Source organism: Strigops habroptila, chromosome 7, assembly GCF_004027225.2.
Source record: "Strigops habroptila isolate Jane chromosome 7, bStrHab1.2.pri, whole genome shotgun sequence".
Taxonomy (NCBI): Eukaryota; Metazoa; Chordata; class Aves; order Psittaciformes; family Psittacidae; genus Strigops; species Strigops habroptila.
The window spans coordinates 43,437,354-43,452,411 of NC_044283.2; the positions used below are offsets into that span (position 1 = coordinate 43,437,354).

Here is a 15,058-nt window from a genome sequence, read left to right on the forward strand (position 1 = left end):
TTTCTGGTCTGGAGGAAGATGAAGATTTTTAATGATTCTCTGAGTTTATATTATGTCTTAACCATGGAAGATAAAGAGGCATTATAAAAACATGCTACATAGTAGTAGAATAAGATCACTGCCACCAGTGGAGGAAAGGCAAAAGCTTTTTGAGAGTAGTTTATCTATTTGCTTCAAGTGAATTTTCAGTGAAGTCATTATACTTGTAACGCTTCTGATTCTAGCTGAAAGGGAAATACTCTCTTCCATTACAGGCAACCCTTATGCAAAAAGCCTATGAGCACTTCCTCAGTGGTTGAGGGGAGCATGCAGCTGATTCACAAAGTAGCAGGTCAACATATTTCAATTCCAGTACTCATGCCAAAGGATTATGGCTTTTATATTATTATTTTAAGGTGTGAGGGAGTAAGTAAGGAAGAATCCCACATTATTCTAAGAGAGATTCTTTATAGGATTATCTGCTCCTCCTGATGCAAAGAATCAAAAAACATTTCTCTCCATAAGCTTGGTACATGAATCCATTTTGTTCAAAATGTCCACAAGTTTTGGGTTTTTGGTTTTGGTTTTTTGGTTTGTTTTTTTTTTGTACTGTTAGCTTCCTCTGCAGCTTTCCTCATTGACTAAATGGAAAATACAAAACAAAACAAAACATCAAGTCACTTCTAAAAGTAGGAAAGTAGCTCAAATGAGTTTAAACATGCAGGTAAAACTTTTGACATATTGCTAACATGCAGCAGTTATGATAATCACTTCCTTCTCACCCTGGCAGGTTGCAAAGCTCTCTGCAGTGAGGTCACCACCCTAAAGTGCCACAACAAAGGTATCGCCACTTGCCTTTCATCCGGTTTCAAAAGTTGGGCTGTGTTTTTTGTTATACCACAAAACCCAAAAACGTACCCACCTATGCAGTAACTGCATGTAAAAAAAAATGTGCACTCCTAAAGGAAACTTCAAGCATACTGCTTTATATTCATTTCTGATCAATATGCTTTTGTCAAAATTTAAATCAATAGAACCACTACAAAAGAGTCACACTTCTCCCCCTAGAGTTTAGTGGAACACAGCTTCCATGCACCGATGGTTTTGTTTAAGTAAAGAGTTTTAAAATCCACTGACAGAAGGATCACAGTGTATCTAACATGGATTACAGAAAAATTACAAACTCCTAGCATTGCCATTTCATTGTGCCTTTTTCCAAGAAAAACTGAAATAAAAAAATCCCTGAAAAATATTCTACTTCCAAACCCCTCCCACACCAAACAAATCATACAGAAATTGCATACACAAACATGAGAGCAACATTGGAAAGAACGATTCAGTTGCACAATCAAATATACAGATTAAAAATGTAAGAATTTAAGGTGCTACTGGGCAAGTATTAAGATATAATTTTAACCAAAGTTGCATATTTTTCAATGCCCAGAAGAATTCAGAGACAATGCTGACTACATATCCACATATTTTGCCTAGCATTTGACTTCAAGAACTTAGCATAATCAACACCACTAACTTTATTCAAAACAGTGCGACTAATACTATTTACAGATGTTAGTGTTTAGCTCTATCTTCCTCTTCCATCTGCTAGCACAGCCATGACACAGGCTCCTACAAAGTTTCACAAGACTATCTGCTGAAGGACAAAGCAATTCAGTTAATTGAAAAAGGGGTGACTACTGAAAAATCCACCCTATCTGCCCTTGCCTACAATCGTGTGATAAAACTGCATTATAATTACCACTGTGACACTTGTGGGTAATTTTGCTGTAATCAGCAAAACCAGCATTACTGATTTGCTCTGATCAGAGCAAATGATGAACTTTGATGAACCCCACTACTAACGAGGACAGGAAAGGATGTTGTGGGATAGGAATAATGCAATACAACAATCCCCTGCTGCAACCCACCCGCTCCCAGGTGTTTTCAGGTTTTAGTCTCCTCCCACAACTCTGTGGAGACACTGGCAAGGTTACCTAAGACAGTACTTCTTGACAGAGTTGGCTAAAACATGCATAAAACGTAGAGGCACAATTATTTGGGGAGGAGAGGGAAGAGGCATCTCCTGCATGGGGTTGGATCAAAAGCCCAAGAACAGAAAGCTGTATGCTAGAAACAGTCTTGGGTAGATAGAAGCTTCAACAACATAAAGAGAAGTGTGGAAATTATACAAACAAAAAAAAAAAGACAAATTTAAGAGCCCTAAACATAAACACTCAAGAACCATGCTAAAATTGCCTGAACAACTTTAGTTTTATCATATGTATTTTGGAGTAGTTAACTTTAATCTGATCTATTACATGTAAATTACAGATAAAACAGTATCTGTTAGTGGACTGTACCATTCATTCTCTCAAATACATTGTACAAACTCTGCAGTACTTCAGGCATTAGTTCATTGGTATAGCAACACAGTGTACAAAACTCTGCTTTTCCTACTTAAGCTAAGCAATTTTCATCACCTACAGTCTCCAGTAAAGAAATACTTACAAAGTCAGCTGGGACGTTGAGTTTGTAAAGCTGTAAAATAGACTGCAATAAACTGGATACTTGACTTGAAACCAAAACATCCTTGCCTAACTTCATATTGTCCATCATCTTTCTCTGGCTTGTAGCTACTTGTACGTTCCATTTATCTGTGTCTGCAATAATGCAGACAGCTTCTGCTATGGGCTCATCTAGCACTGGATGCTGCAACAGATACAGAATACAAACATTATGTAACACTTTCACATACATTTTCACAACTCAGTTTGAGGTTCCACTTTTATTCACACTGAGGCAGGAATAAGGGAACCAATAGGAAACCAAAGACATCTCAAAAATGACAAGGAATACCAACTTCAGTGACAGAGTTTACATCCCACAGCATCGGATCAGTTAAGTCTTAACTGACAATTTGATCAAGGCATTTAAGTAGTGCTTCAAAGCTACAACTCCAATATTTTTCTTCAAATATTCCACCTTCCCTGAGAAGACAAGTTTCTTCCAAAATGGAAAGAATAATAATTCCACTGATCCAGTGATGATGAAAGCATATTTAATGTTTCAGAGCTATATGAAGGATTTAACTCTGCACAATCAAGGCAGGGTATGTATAAAGAGACAATATTGTATGAGACCAATCTGATATTGTTTAAAGAAGTTGCATCAATATGCATCACTATTCCAGATAGTACCTGAACTCATTCCAGCAGGATGACTCTTAATTGCTGCAGAGCAGCTGTTGACAATTACTAGATAAACATTTAAAATTGCATTCCAAGGTCTCACAGTTACTTTAGTGAAAGGTTAGTTATTAATTATATAACTTAGGAGTGCCTGGAGTAAGAACTTGGCAAAGTTCCTGCCTATAGACAATTACTTTCTGTAGTCAGTCATTTCTGCTACAGTCTAGTACAATATAGGCCTCCACAAGACTTCATCTCCTTTGCAACTCATGCCACTAGCAGCAAAATAAAATGTTTCAACTTGCACATAATTTTTATGATAGATAATTGTCTGCTATTGTGACTGAGAAGAAAAGCAGTTTGAGGTTTTTCCCTTGTTTGTAACTTGAAGTTGCAAACAATTTTCCTTGTGTTTATCTCTGAAGAGAAACCCTAAGACAGTATAAAGGAAAGCACAGGTGATTCTTGTGTGAACAGGCTTTGCATAAAATGCATTAAGGGTTTACATCTTCCAAGAAGGAAGACAGATGTGGCTGTTACAAACAGCCACAGTAGAAAGTAGAAAGAAACCTACTCAGAGGACCTGCTTCTGTAGATCTCAGTAATATCACAACTACTGCTATGACTCAGAACTGTACATTAACTCACATGCATTGCATGAAGTAGGTCTGCTAGTAGACACTGCTTGAGTTTTTCATCATTATTTATTCCATGCAGCACTAGATCAGGTACATATGTATGACAGTAACCACCTAGAAGTGATCTTCCAAAATTTTTCACACACTGACTGCTGATTGTATTTGACCTGAAATACAGAAATACAAAGCAGGTAAGATTCTTGCTTGACAAACTGCATTCAGATTTTACATGAATGAGAAGCTTGGTTTATCACCCCTGCTTCTACTGCAAGTATCAATCAACACTGTACTCAAAATACACAAAACCGATTACTAGTGCTCTTTGAAAGAAAGATTTTAAAAGGTGAACAATGTATCAATTCCTTCAAATTTATAAAAAGGCAAATCTACATATATCAGAGCTTATGGTATGTATGAGCTCCCTGTTCTGCAGCTAACAGATTGCTAAATTTGAGTTTTCTCCAACTCAGCCCAAGCAGCAAACTCTTTCTAGTTACCTACCTCAAGCATGAGCAAGCTCCAATCGCACCTGTAAAGCTCAAAAGTTTTCAGATAGGATGCCTTTATTTATTTCAAATCTCCTTGTGAAATTTGCGTGTCCTCAGATATTCTGTCTACATTAAATGTTTCAGGTAGTTCACATAAAAAGCAATCAACCTTTTTTATTAGACATATGAAGGGCATCTTTGTCACAAAATTTCACTACCTAAACCTGCTCCAGCTTAGTTTTCTTTTTGCCAAGTCTGGTTACAAGAATCCTAACGACATCAGCATCTGTTATGGATTTGTTTGCAAGGAACTTAACTAAGATCCCAGAGGATTTCAGACTTTAAATCCTGAACACCTCTGAAGTAGCAACAGCTTTTGACTCCATTTAGTTCTAAATTAAACTACTTTACCTTGGTAAAGGAAGTTCCACTTCTGCAAACTCTTCAAGTCTTTTGCTGACATTATCATCATGTGCTTCATCAGGGATACAACAATCACCTTCTTCATCACTGGCTCCAAGAGCACTGTCTGAACTCTCGTTCCTTGGAATGTCCCCTTCAGCTCTGAAGGAGCTTTTCCTTCCAGCATCCCCATAGGGGACATCTTTAGCACCTACTTTAGGGGAATCCTGTTTGACAGCACGACCTACTTCTACACAGCTAGGGGAATAGTTCTCCAGGTTGCCAGAGCATAAAGTTCTAGTTTCTTTCAGGCTTGGCAATTTTACAGTTTCTACATTATCTGTGGGCAAAACCGGTTCACTAGATATTGTGTTCACTAAATTCATTTCAGCTTCTTTACTTTCTGTATGTTGGTTAAGTATATTCTCCTTCCCCTCACAAGGTGAGGTTTGTGCATAACAAACATCATGTTTACTGAAGGGTATAAAGGCAGCTCCACAACTTTCTTTTTGATTCTGGGAAGCATCCACAGGCAGATGTGTGGAACTTGAGGCACAATGTATCACCTCTGGACTTTTTCTGAATGCTTTCAGATTTTCTTCCATTTCTCTTTTATGAGTTTCTAAGTCTGACTCCGGTGATGCAGAACTTCCAATCTGAAAAGTGACCTTTTCCAAGTGTGAACTCCTGTGGCCAGACCTTTCAGGACAAGGTAATGCAGATGACCTACCAGGCAACTGGTTTTCCACTTTTCTCTCATTCTGGTTCTTGTTCTTCTTTGTATCTGTTAAATCCTCCAGTTTAGATGGCTCTTCAAAGTGGTAGGATACAACTCCTGTATCAGTGACAATTCTTTTCCTACCATCAGCTGTTCCCTTACGAAAATTGCTAGTTAGACAGTCAACAGATGCTTCGGAGCTCTGACTGGCCTTTCCTATTGCTTCTTTCTTTTCTTTTGAAGAGGCTGGGACAGCATGAGTGCCTTCTGGGTCATGTGCCCACTCTGCAATACTATTGTTCTTACTTCCATCATTCTTTGGAGGTAGGATTGGAGGCACAAGAGCAGGTTCATTTTTAACAGTGACAACGACATAATCAGACTCCTCTACCTCTCCCTTTTCTAGGGCAGTTGTGATCTTACTTCCATTTAGCACTTGCTCTCCTACCCCAGCCTTCTCACTCCATGTCAGATGATTTTCCTGCAGCTCAGAGCACCGAATGAAGTAAGTTAGAACATAGAGCAAGCGCTGCACCAACTCCTTGCGTTTTCCAACAATAACAGTTCGAGTCAATCTCACTGGAGAGCCTATGGCACCATAGAGATCACCTATACAGGAAAACAAAACAAAAATCACATGTTTATGTTTGGTTGTGATATTAGCTTAAATTCAACGCATTCTGAAACAGCATTTACTATGGACACAAATCAGACAGCTCGTTTCTTTCACAGTAAGTTCATAAAAGTTTAAAACAAAGAATAACAAAAGACAACCCTTAGTACTTCTTATTCTTGGTTTTTGTCCAGAAGGGTTTTGGTGTTTTGTGAGGGATTAGCTGCTATTACTCAGTTTCTTTCTGTTCAAAGCCACTAAGGATTTTATTTACATGATACTTACAAGATATAATCACTTGGAAATTAACACAACAGGGGGTGAAAAGGAATATAGATCCAGCTATACTATTTTCTATTTTTCTACTCATTTTCTTTCACATTAAAGTTGCTATGCTTTATTGCAGTCACTTTTTCTGTTAAACACAAGAATTTTCATACAGTTTAAATTATTTTTTTCAGGACCAATATAAAAAAAAGTAATAAAGGATTCAATGTTAGCTTAATAAACAAGGTTCTGAAAAAAGAGGCACGTAGCTACCCTATTGGGCTAGGCACGTGCACTTCTATGTACGTGGAGTCAACCTCACTAACATGAGCTTTGATCCTTGGCAGGAGGTGGCAGAGAACTACAAAATGTATTCACTAAAAATACAACTGTAAAATGAGAGGTAGACACCACAACAGAGGTGTCTCCCTCCTCAGTCCCCCCCAGGAACTGCCTATTTGCTAGCTCATTTATCCTGGAGAACTGTTGGGGTTTTGTTTTTCAAACAGAACTAAGGTCATACATATCCTGCTTTCAACATATTTGTTTGGGAGAGTCGTAACTGTCTTCAGCTGCCTATAATCCTCTACCAGCTGAAGGGTTTCTACCCTGAAGTTCTGGGAGAGGTAAACGTAGATAGTAAGTAAGATGTCTTATCAGACAAAGATGGGTTAACTCAAGAAATGTCTATTACCAGGTTCAGTTAACCCAGTTGTCTTCATCTGACACCTATTAGAGAACACACACCAAATTGTCTTTGCCTAAGCAAACTGTGGCTGATATCACCAGCAGACATGAGACAACCATCAGCTCAAATTTCTTTATCTATCATAAGTGTTCACCTTGAAATCAGGCTTCTCTGAAGTATGGTTTTATCAGCTACCTGCTAATCTACCCGATTTGTTTAGGTGCCAAGTCATTGCTCAGAGCTGCTCACATGTTCTGGACCAAGTTTGCCACCAGGATTTTGTGCTAGAGCTCAAGAAGCTACACTAAATGAAAGCTAAAATCAGAGCTTCATGAGCCTCCGGTTTCAACACAAGGAGACTAAAACAGAAAAAAAAAAACCACACACAACAAAAATACAAACACATTTATGCTCAGCCCCCTCTTCACCATACAAAATATAAAAGGAATAAGGCTACCAACTCCATTCCTATAAAACAAGGATCAATGAGACAGTAATTCCACTTCTTTCAGTTACTGTCACCCCTGCCAAGATCTGCCATTTCCCATAATGCCAGCAATGCAGTGGAGAAGCTGCTGTGTGGTAGCATCAGTGTCTTCCCCCCCATTAAGAACACCCTTGCACCCTTAACACACCAGCAAATTCACTCCTCACTAATGGAAAGTGGGCTTCAGATTACTCAGCTGGAATTTGCCTCAATGCCAGGTGGGCTACAAGGACTAGCACTAGGAAAGGAAATGGAAAGATATCTTTTTACTTTGTAGTTGAGCACAGCTGCTATGGAAATCAGATTCAGGCTTCATGTTTATTTGCACAATTGACTTTTATATAAAACCATTACCAATAAGTCAGTACAAAAATTCAAAATTGTGGTCTTCAAAACATACTAATGCCAACTGTTAAGACCATTAGATTGAAGTTGACATTTAAGACAGCATTATGCCTTCCTGACAGTGGTACCTACAGTTTTATCAGTATGCAATCGTAATTGATACATAATATGTAACAAAATCATGGATCTGAGGGAAGTATATAGGTACAGCTAAATCCTTTCCTTAATAAAAAGTAATTTCCATTTTAAAGTACTAAGCTCAATGAGTTTTTTATTTCCTCTCCACCTCTTTCTAAAGACTACCAGCAGAGGGCAACATCTTACTTTCATTATCAATTATTGCAACGATCAGATAATGGCTTTTGGGCTTTATAAGAACAAAAGCAAAGCAGAAATCATTTTGAGTTCAGGCACTGAGAAATTGGCTAGGCCAATGCTGGTAGCAACGTATAACCTGGGAAGGTGAGAAGAGAAACAGACTCTTGATTAGTCACCAGTGGTAGCTCCTAGAAGTGACCACAAGAGCTACTGTTGATCTTACGTGTCCAGTCCAGCTGCTTTTTTTAGCCCCAGGCCTGGCTCCATCCTCAAAACCCCGAGCAAGCTGCTATTTTACCCTCCAAGTCTAATCCATTAGACCTCTGCATAACACTCTAAAGACATCCTAAACCAGGAAACACATCTGCCAAGGTAGCAATTCTTACTTTCATAAAGATAGCTGAGAAAAACAAACATATCTGAGACAATTAGCAAGAAACAATCAGCAGCAGAGTGTAAAAGTCACATTATTGTTTTAGTGCGCATGTCTGTTATTTTACATGGCAATATATCAGTTAAAGTTAAGGCCAATCTGACATCAGACTCGCAGCTGGTTCCTAGAGGAAGAATTTTCAGGGATTTACCACTGGCAGCGTTATTCTCTCAGCTCTTACTCACCTACTCATCTGACAGCAGTTATTTAATCCCCTGTATCAAGATAACTTAAAAGCTATAAAATATTTGTCAAAGAACAGCCTGAGGACCTGGGCACAGAAAGAGTATCTCGGCCCAAGCCCACTCATGTAGCTGTGAATGAATGGAGGTAGTGCCAGTTGCCAGACTTCTACTCTGTTGTCTTTATGTCCATCCTAGCTCTGTGAGAAAGAGATAAAAGGAGGTAGCCAGGGCAGTTTCAACTACGAACGGCCCCCAAGGCCCAGAGAACTCCCCTCAATCCAGTCTTGTTCTTCCCAAACTGTTCAGATTATTCACAGCACTTGCACCATCTTAATACTTCTATACTAAGTTACTTAACCAGGCAGTGTAACAGAGGATGACAATGAGGGATCAAGAAAAAAAAGCAGCGGACTCAGGCTACTTAAACTGGCCTCCAAATTCTCTGTTTAACCAGGTGCAAGACATCTGTTGGTAGCTTTGCCCATCTTACAGCAAGGTACATCACTAAGTGTGATCTGGATCACAAGTAGCTCTTGGATAAGAGGAGTGGACACAGGAAGGTGCTAGTTATAGAGAAGTCTGAAGCTTTCTATTTCCTACTGACCAAGCTGTGCCCAGAGAGGGTTATATGGATGGGATTTTGCCAGCATGTTCACAGACTGTGATGTGCGCTTCTCAGAGAAGGCCTTTATGGGAGGATGGTCAACCGGCATTACTGTTGGGACCCAAGCCAGATGGTACGTCAGCACAGCAGTTAACAGAGCAGCAAAGAACCTAGGAAAAAGAATATGACCAAAGTAACACCAGCAAAAGAATATCCCATTAAGTGCTTTAACACATGCACTGGGAAGCACACAAGCTTTTTTCTTTTTTATGAAACAGGGGGTGGGGGAAGCTTACTGATTTTTGTTGATCTGTTCTATCAGAAAAGTAAATTCTTTAAGAAAACGCTGGCATAGATGATTCTTTTCCAGGGTGCTGGACATCATATTAAGCCACACAGGCTCTGCAATCCTTGGAACAGAATATAGGTTCCAGATGGTAACTCTGCTCAAAGAAAAATCCACAAAACTAAGTGTTAACATGCACATTTCATTCTTGCAAACAGAAGTAGCCCCTTTCCTCTTCTATTGTCCATTGATTTTTATTTATTTTTTTGTAAGATCTAGGAGGCTAAAAAAACTGGAAGAGTTTTACTCTTCCAGTAATTACTAGTAATTACTTGTGTCCCAAAACACTAGTCTGTTTAATCTGGTATACCAGAAACTTCGTGTCTTCATATGAATCACATATTTGTCTTCCCTTTCTTGCATTCCCTCATGTATTTGTATTCAGAAAAATGATTCAGAAATCATTTTGAGGGGGAATAGAACCCATTCTATTCATCGCAGTGATTCATTTCCACATTCCAGACATTACAGAAACTCCATCCCACCAAAGCCTTGTCTCTCTCTCCTAGCTTGCCTTTCTTGGCCGCTAGACATACTTCCTCTCTTAGGTATCAAAACCTTTGTGCCTTTGACAGCAACTGTCTTGTCAGCAACTTAAGTTACTGTTCAGCATCTATGGCTAGGAGTAGACACCTCATCTGCATAAATACAACAATCAATCCACTCGTCTGCACAGGCAACAGCAGAAACCAACTCCTGATGAGATCTTAAAGACTGACAGTCACAGCTATAGGTGAGCATAACAGAACTATTTTCGCTCTTGTTCTGAAAATGGCTGAGCTGGTTTTACTAAAGTTTTCTAAAAACATGTACCCAATACCCAACACAGAAAATTTATTCACTCTAACATCAAGACTGGCTAAATTACAAGACCTGCATTCAGTTGCGCATAATTGGAAGTGACAAATATCTTTAGAGGGGCATGAGAAGAGCTCTCCTTGTAATTCAGAATTCCATTAACTCACCTGAATTCTCCCAGGGCATCCATGACACGGCTGATATAAACCTGCACCCTTTGGCTGGATTCTGCTATTTTTCTACATGAGATCATGGCCTTGATTAAGAGTTAAAGACACAAAACAGCTTCTTAAGGGATTCGCATTCTTCATCTTTTTAAGCTTCATTAACATGTCAAAATAATTAAGATCTAGCCCCAGTGCTATACAGCCACTCAGGACAGCAATAGCTGCCAACCTCCCTCCACCTCATGAGAGGCCAATCCCTGAGACTGGGGATAGGGAGAGAAGAGAATATTTTTGAGAGTATGGAGAAGACAGCAACAAACATTTTGTGTCTCTCTAAGTGACTGCATGAAAGGATAGAATACCATCATTTCCACAGTCTCTGCTGAGTCAAGAAAACCTCACACTGAAATATGGTAAGCAGCAAAGAAAAAGAAAAACCACCCATAGCATAAAACTCTCCATTCTTATTCTGACTAGAAAAGAAACTGCACCTCTTTCAGCAAATGCTGAATTCCTACACTGGGCTCAGGCTCAAGACTACATGTGTAAGGAGGGAGGGAAGCTCAAAACCACGCACCTTCTCCCACTCTTAATCTATCATATTCTAGAACACTTCATGCTGTTTGACACTTTTCCACATTAAAACAAAACTAGTATTCTGTACCTTTTCTATGGCATATTTCAGCTTGTTCATGTGAGATTCAAAAAGAGGGAAGTGAGAGAAAAAGAAATCCTGGAAATTTCTCTGTGCTTCTTCTTTTTCAGGCAGAGAAAAGATTATACTGATTGCAATTTTCTTCCTCCGAACTATTGCAGGATTGGAGCTGCAGGTTTCATCAGCCATACTAAACATTTCTTCAGTGGACCTGTAAGACAGATTTGTTAGGACAGTTACCTATGTACTGAGAGGTAATTTATCTTCTATCCCTATTTCTCTATGCAGTAGAATGTAACTCATTCTTGGGTCTCCTTTGACTCACTTACAGAAGACTTTGCTGTCACCTGTCTCTGAACAGAGGATACCCAACATTTTGATGGATAAGACCAATATTTGCTCAGATAGGAGGAAGACAACCCCCAAAGAGGCCAGCTCCTAAAGTGGTGTGAACAGTCTCCTCTGCAACAGAGCTTCCACAAAATCCCTCCTTCTGGATTTATCTTTAAGGGAGATTAAGAGAATGGAGACACAATGCACAAAATCATTAGCAACAAAGGTTAAAGGTAATTTCAGAGCTCTGAACTGCATTCAGCACTCAAGCTCCTGCCTACGATGCTCTTCAATCTATATTGCTGTTCATGAGGGAAGTTGGGAAACATGCTACCTATGCTGTTCCAGCATCTTAAAATGGATGTTTTAAGGCACTTAACCATGCAAAATAAAACTTTCTATTTTAACAGAAGACTAAATGTCACCACTTAGTAATTACAGTGAAAACACAAACTTAACGCCTACAAATACATGTGTGACTAGCTGAAAGTTAGATATACTTCAGTTTAAAATTATATGTTTTCAGCTAAAAAACCACCCCAAACCCACCCAAAAAACCAAACAGCAGCTATTTTACAGCCGTCATTATTTCCCCAAGTTCTGTTTATCCACTTCATGGTTCTGCCACATCTCTTTCAACAGTTATGCCACTTTTCAATATTACACATGGGTTGATACAGGGATCAATACTGCTCATCTTCCTGGTTATCAGCCTGGCATGTGGATCAAAACAGACCTTCAGTGAGTTTGCAGATGATGCCAAAGCTGGGGAAAATGGTCAATGCACCAAGGAGGCTGTGTAATCCCCATCCTTTTAGATTTTTCAAGACTCAATTAGATAAGTTCCACAGCAAGCTGATCTAAATTCTAAGCTAGTACTTTACACAGGCAACTGATTTGAATGATATCCACAAGTCTCAGCCCAGCATAAGTTTTTCTGCAATTATATAAAAAGGTGGCAATCCCCTCACCCTGCTCCTCCATAAATACTTCCACTGCAGTGCTCGATACTGATGTTGCAGGATTTACAGAACTATTATTTTTTTCTTGCTTTAAAGTTCCTCGGTCAACTTCACTGAAAAAAAAGGTCTTTAAAAAAGTATATACTTCAATGAGTAACACAGTATGATCAAAATGCCTTTTGGAAGAAACTTTAATAGAATAATGGCTTTTAATCCACTCGGAAATTATAGGGGAAGAAGGGTAAGAATAGACAAGGAAACCATTAGAACATAAATGGAGACATTCAGAGTAGCAGCTCATATGGAAATAGCTTGGGTTTGGAGTTCTTTGTAAGTTAAGATTGCAATATCAGTGAGTGGTAATTAAAAGCTTGAAGGCTTTTCATATTAGAATTATCTTGAAATGAAGCCTGTGGCATTTATAGACCACTATGAAGCAATTAACAATAGGAAAGCCTGAATGCTAAGCATTCATTCTAAGTTCTTTCTAAAAGTAAGTGGTTTACAGTATAATTGGTTTGACAAAGTTAAATATACAAAACTTTCTCATCAATGAGGTATGAGTTCAGGAATACAGGAAAACACACACACAATAAAACCCAGCAAAAAAACAAGTTTGTGGGAAACCAGAGTTCAAGACAAAAACATAACCTCATTTGAACTTCAGGAACTTGCACGCAGAGATACAAATTCCCAAGGAAGTTGGGAAAGGATGGTCAGTCAGCATCTAAGAAACATCACAAGCTTTTGTACTGCTTCCCAGGAACAGAAATTGAAAAATTTAGGTCTGAGAGAAGCCTTTTCAACAAAGCTGCTGATCTAGCTTGCCTGCCAATTGACTACATGGAGTTCCAGCTAGACAGCTCATTTTCTTTGAGCTATTGGCCTAAAATGTAAGTCACAGAGACTGTAGAATCTTGGCTGTACAAACTGAAGTACAAACTCTGCTGTCACTGAAGTATTCAACCAGAAACCTACTGTTTTTCTGGCAAGTAATCAGAAAACAAGTATCTACTTTGGCTTAGAAAGAATTGCAATTCAAGAGTAGTTTCTAGATAGTGGAAATAATAATGTCCCATTTCCAATATCCTTCCCCAGCATACATTCTCCAATGTGGAAGAAAAACAACCTACTCCCTACAGTGAGGCAGCAGCCCAAAAAGGCTACTTCACTCTAAAGAATTTGTTACTTTAGTAACACTGAGGAAATTTCTATTTGTGAAACTTTGGCTACTTCTTGAACTGGGCTGAAATTATCTTATTTGCCCTAAATGTTTTAACTTTTGCACTGCTCTCAGCCTTACTTCTTTAGGAAACTAGATTAAAAAGTACTTCAATTTGCTGAAAGCAAAATGCTTACTAGCTTATTCTCAACTGCACGCATGATTTAGAAAGCATGACTGCTACATTGGCACCACTGCATTATTCTTAATGTTAAAAATGATTCTGTAAGAATATCCAGGAAAAAGCTTTGAGTATGGGCACTAGGGAAAAGTCTTTTCAGAATGGTTTTGGTTTTGTTTTTTACTGACCACACATTTTAACTGGCAGCTTTTAAGGTTCTCTTAACTGAAAACAGTGATGAGGGAAAGAGGCCAAATAGCAGGAATTTCTTGTAGCTCTGCATTAATTTCATGCTGTCTTTGTGTGCAGGTGGAAGAGTACATATGAGCAGATAATCAAGAAAAATTTTTATTTCGTAACTGTCAAGGGAAGAGTTTGCTTATTAGCTATGAAAGGTCTGCCACATTCCATGCTTTGTTATGCCACTGAGCTACGAAAGCTAATAAAATTCCAAAACAGAAGCCAAGCTTTTTGATCACTGCTGTTTTTTCCTTCCTGTTTTGGCAGAAGTCACATCAGGAACATCCTGTACCAGCCAAGAGAGTTGTCATGGGCTATTACTCCAAAATTTCAGTAACCTTTCACTAGTCAAACTTCATCATAGTATAATGTAATTACGGCAGCAGTACTGTTACAGTCCCTTTCATCTCAACAGGATGCCCTGCTTCTTCAGAAATTATTTACTTTTAATTTACTTTTCAGAATGTAGTTTCAGACACAGTCTATATGTGCTCAATAAAAATAAGTATATTTCAAATCAGGCCTTGTAGCTCATATTCAGCCAGAACTTGATCTATCTTCATATTGGCAATCTTATGTAACACACAAGGAACTTAGACTGAATTGAGAGCATTTAGTAACAGGATTTGTACTTCTAAAGAAAGAGAGGTTTAAGCTCTATTTAGCTTAAATTACTGCCAAACAGCTGGTGTAAGAAAAAAGGTGTTGCACTCACCACCTTGGAATAATTCCATTCTCTAAACTGGTTGTCTGACTGCGGAGCCAGCGACGTTGGTAGCTGCTAGAAGATGATGATGAAGAGCTTGGAGATGGAAAAGGAGTGACCAGAAGACTGCTCAGAGATGCTATCAAGAAAGCAAGAAA

The 15,058-nt window shown here is 38.7% G+C and overlaps 1 protein-coding gene across 2 annotated transcripts in view; it reads right to left on the reverse strand.

Moving 5' to 3' along the window:
* The window catches only part of FNIP2 (folliculin interacting protein 2), a 51,373-nt gene that overhangs the window by 6,397 nt on the left and 29,918 nt on the right, over window positions 1-15,058 (reverse strand). For both annotated transcript variants that reach the window (XM_030493398.1, XM_030493399.1), the window contains 8 exons: window positions 14,910-15,039; window positions 11,326-11,527; window positions 10,662-10,750; window positions 9,647-9,793; window positions 9,351-9,520; window positions 4,702-6,019; window positions 3,813-3,969; window positions 2,485-2,685 (listed from right to left, as the gene is read on the reverse strand). In XM_030493398.1, the coding sequence (XP_030349258.1) occupies window positions 2,485-2,685; window positions 3,813-3,969; window positions 4,702-6,019; window positions 9,351-9,520; window positions 9,647-9,793; window positions 10,662-10,750; window positions 11,326-11,527; window positions 14,910-15,039 (2,414 nt within the window). The remainder of the gene's footprint in view (window positions 1-2,484; window positions 2,686-3,812; window positions 3,970-4,701; window positions 6,020-9,350; window positions 9,521-9,646; window positions 9,794-10,661; window positions 10,751-11,325; window positions 11,528-14,909; window positions 15,040-15,058) is intronic.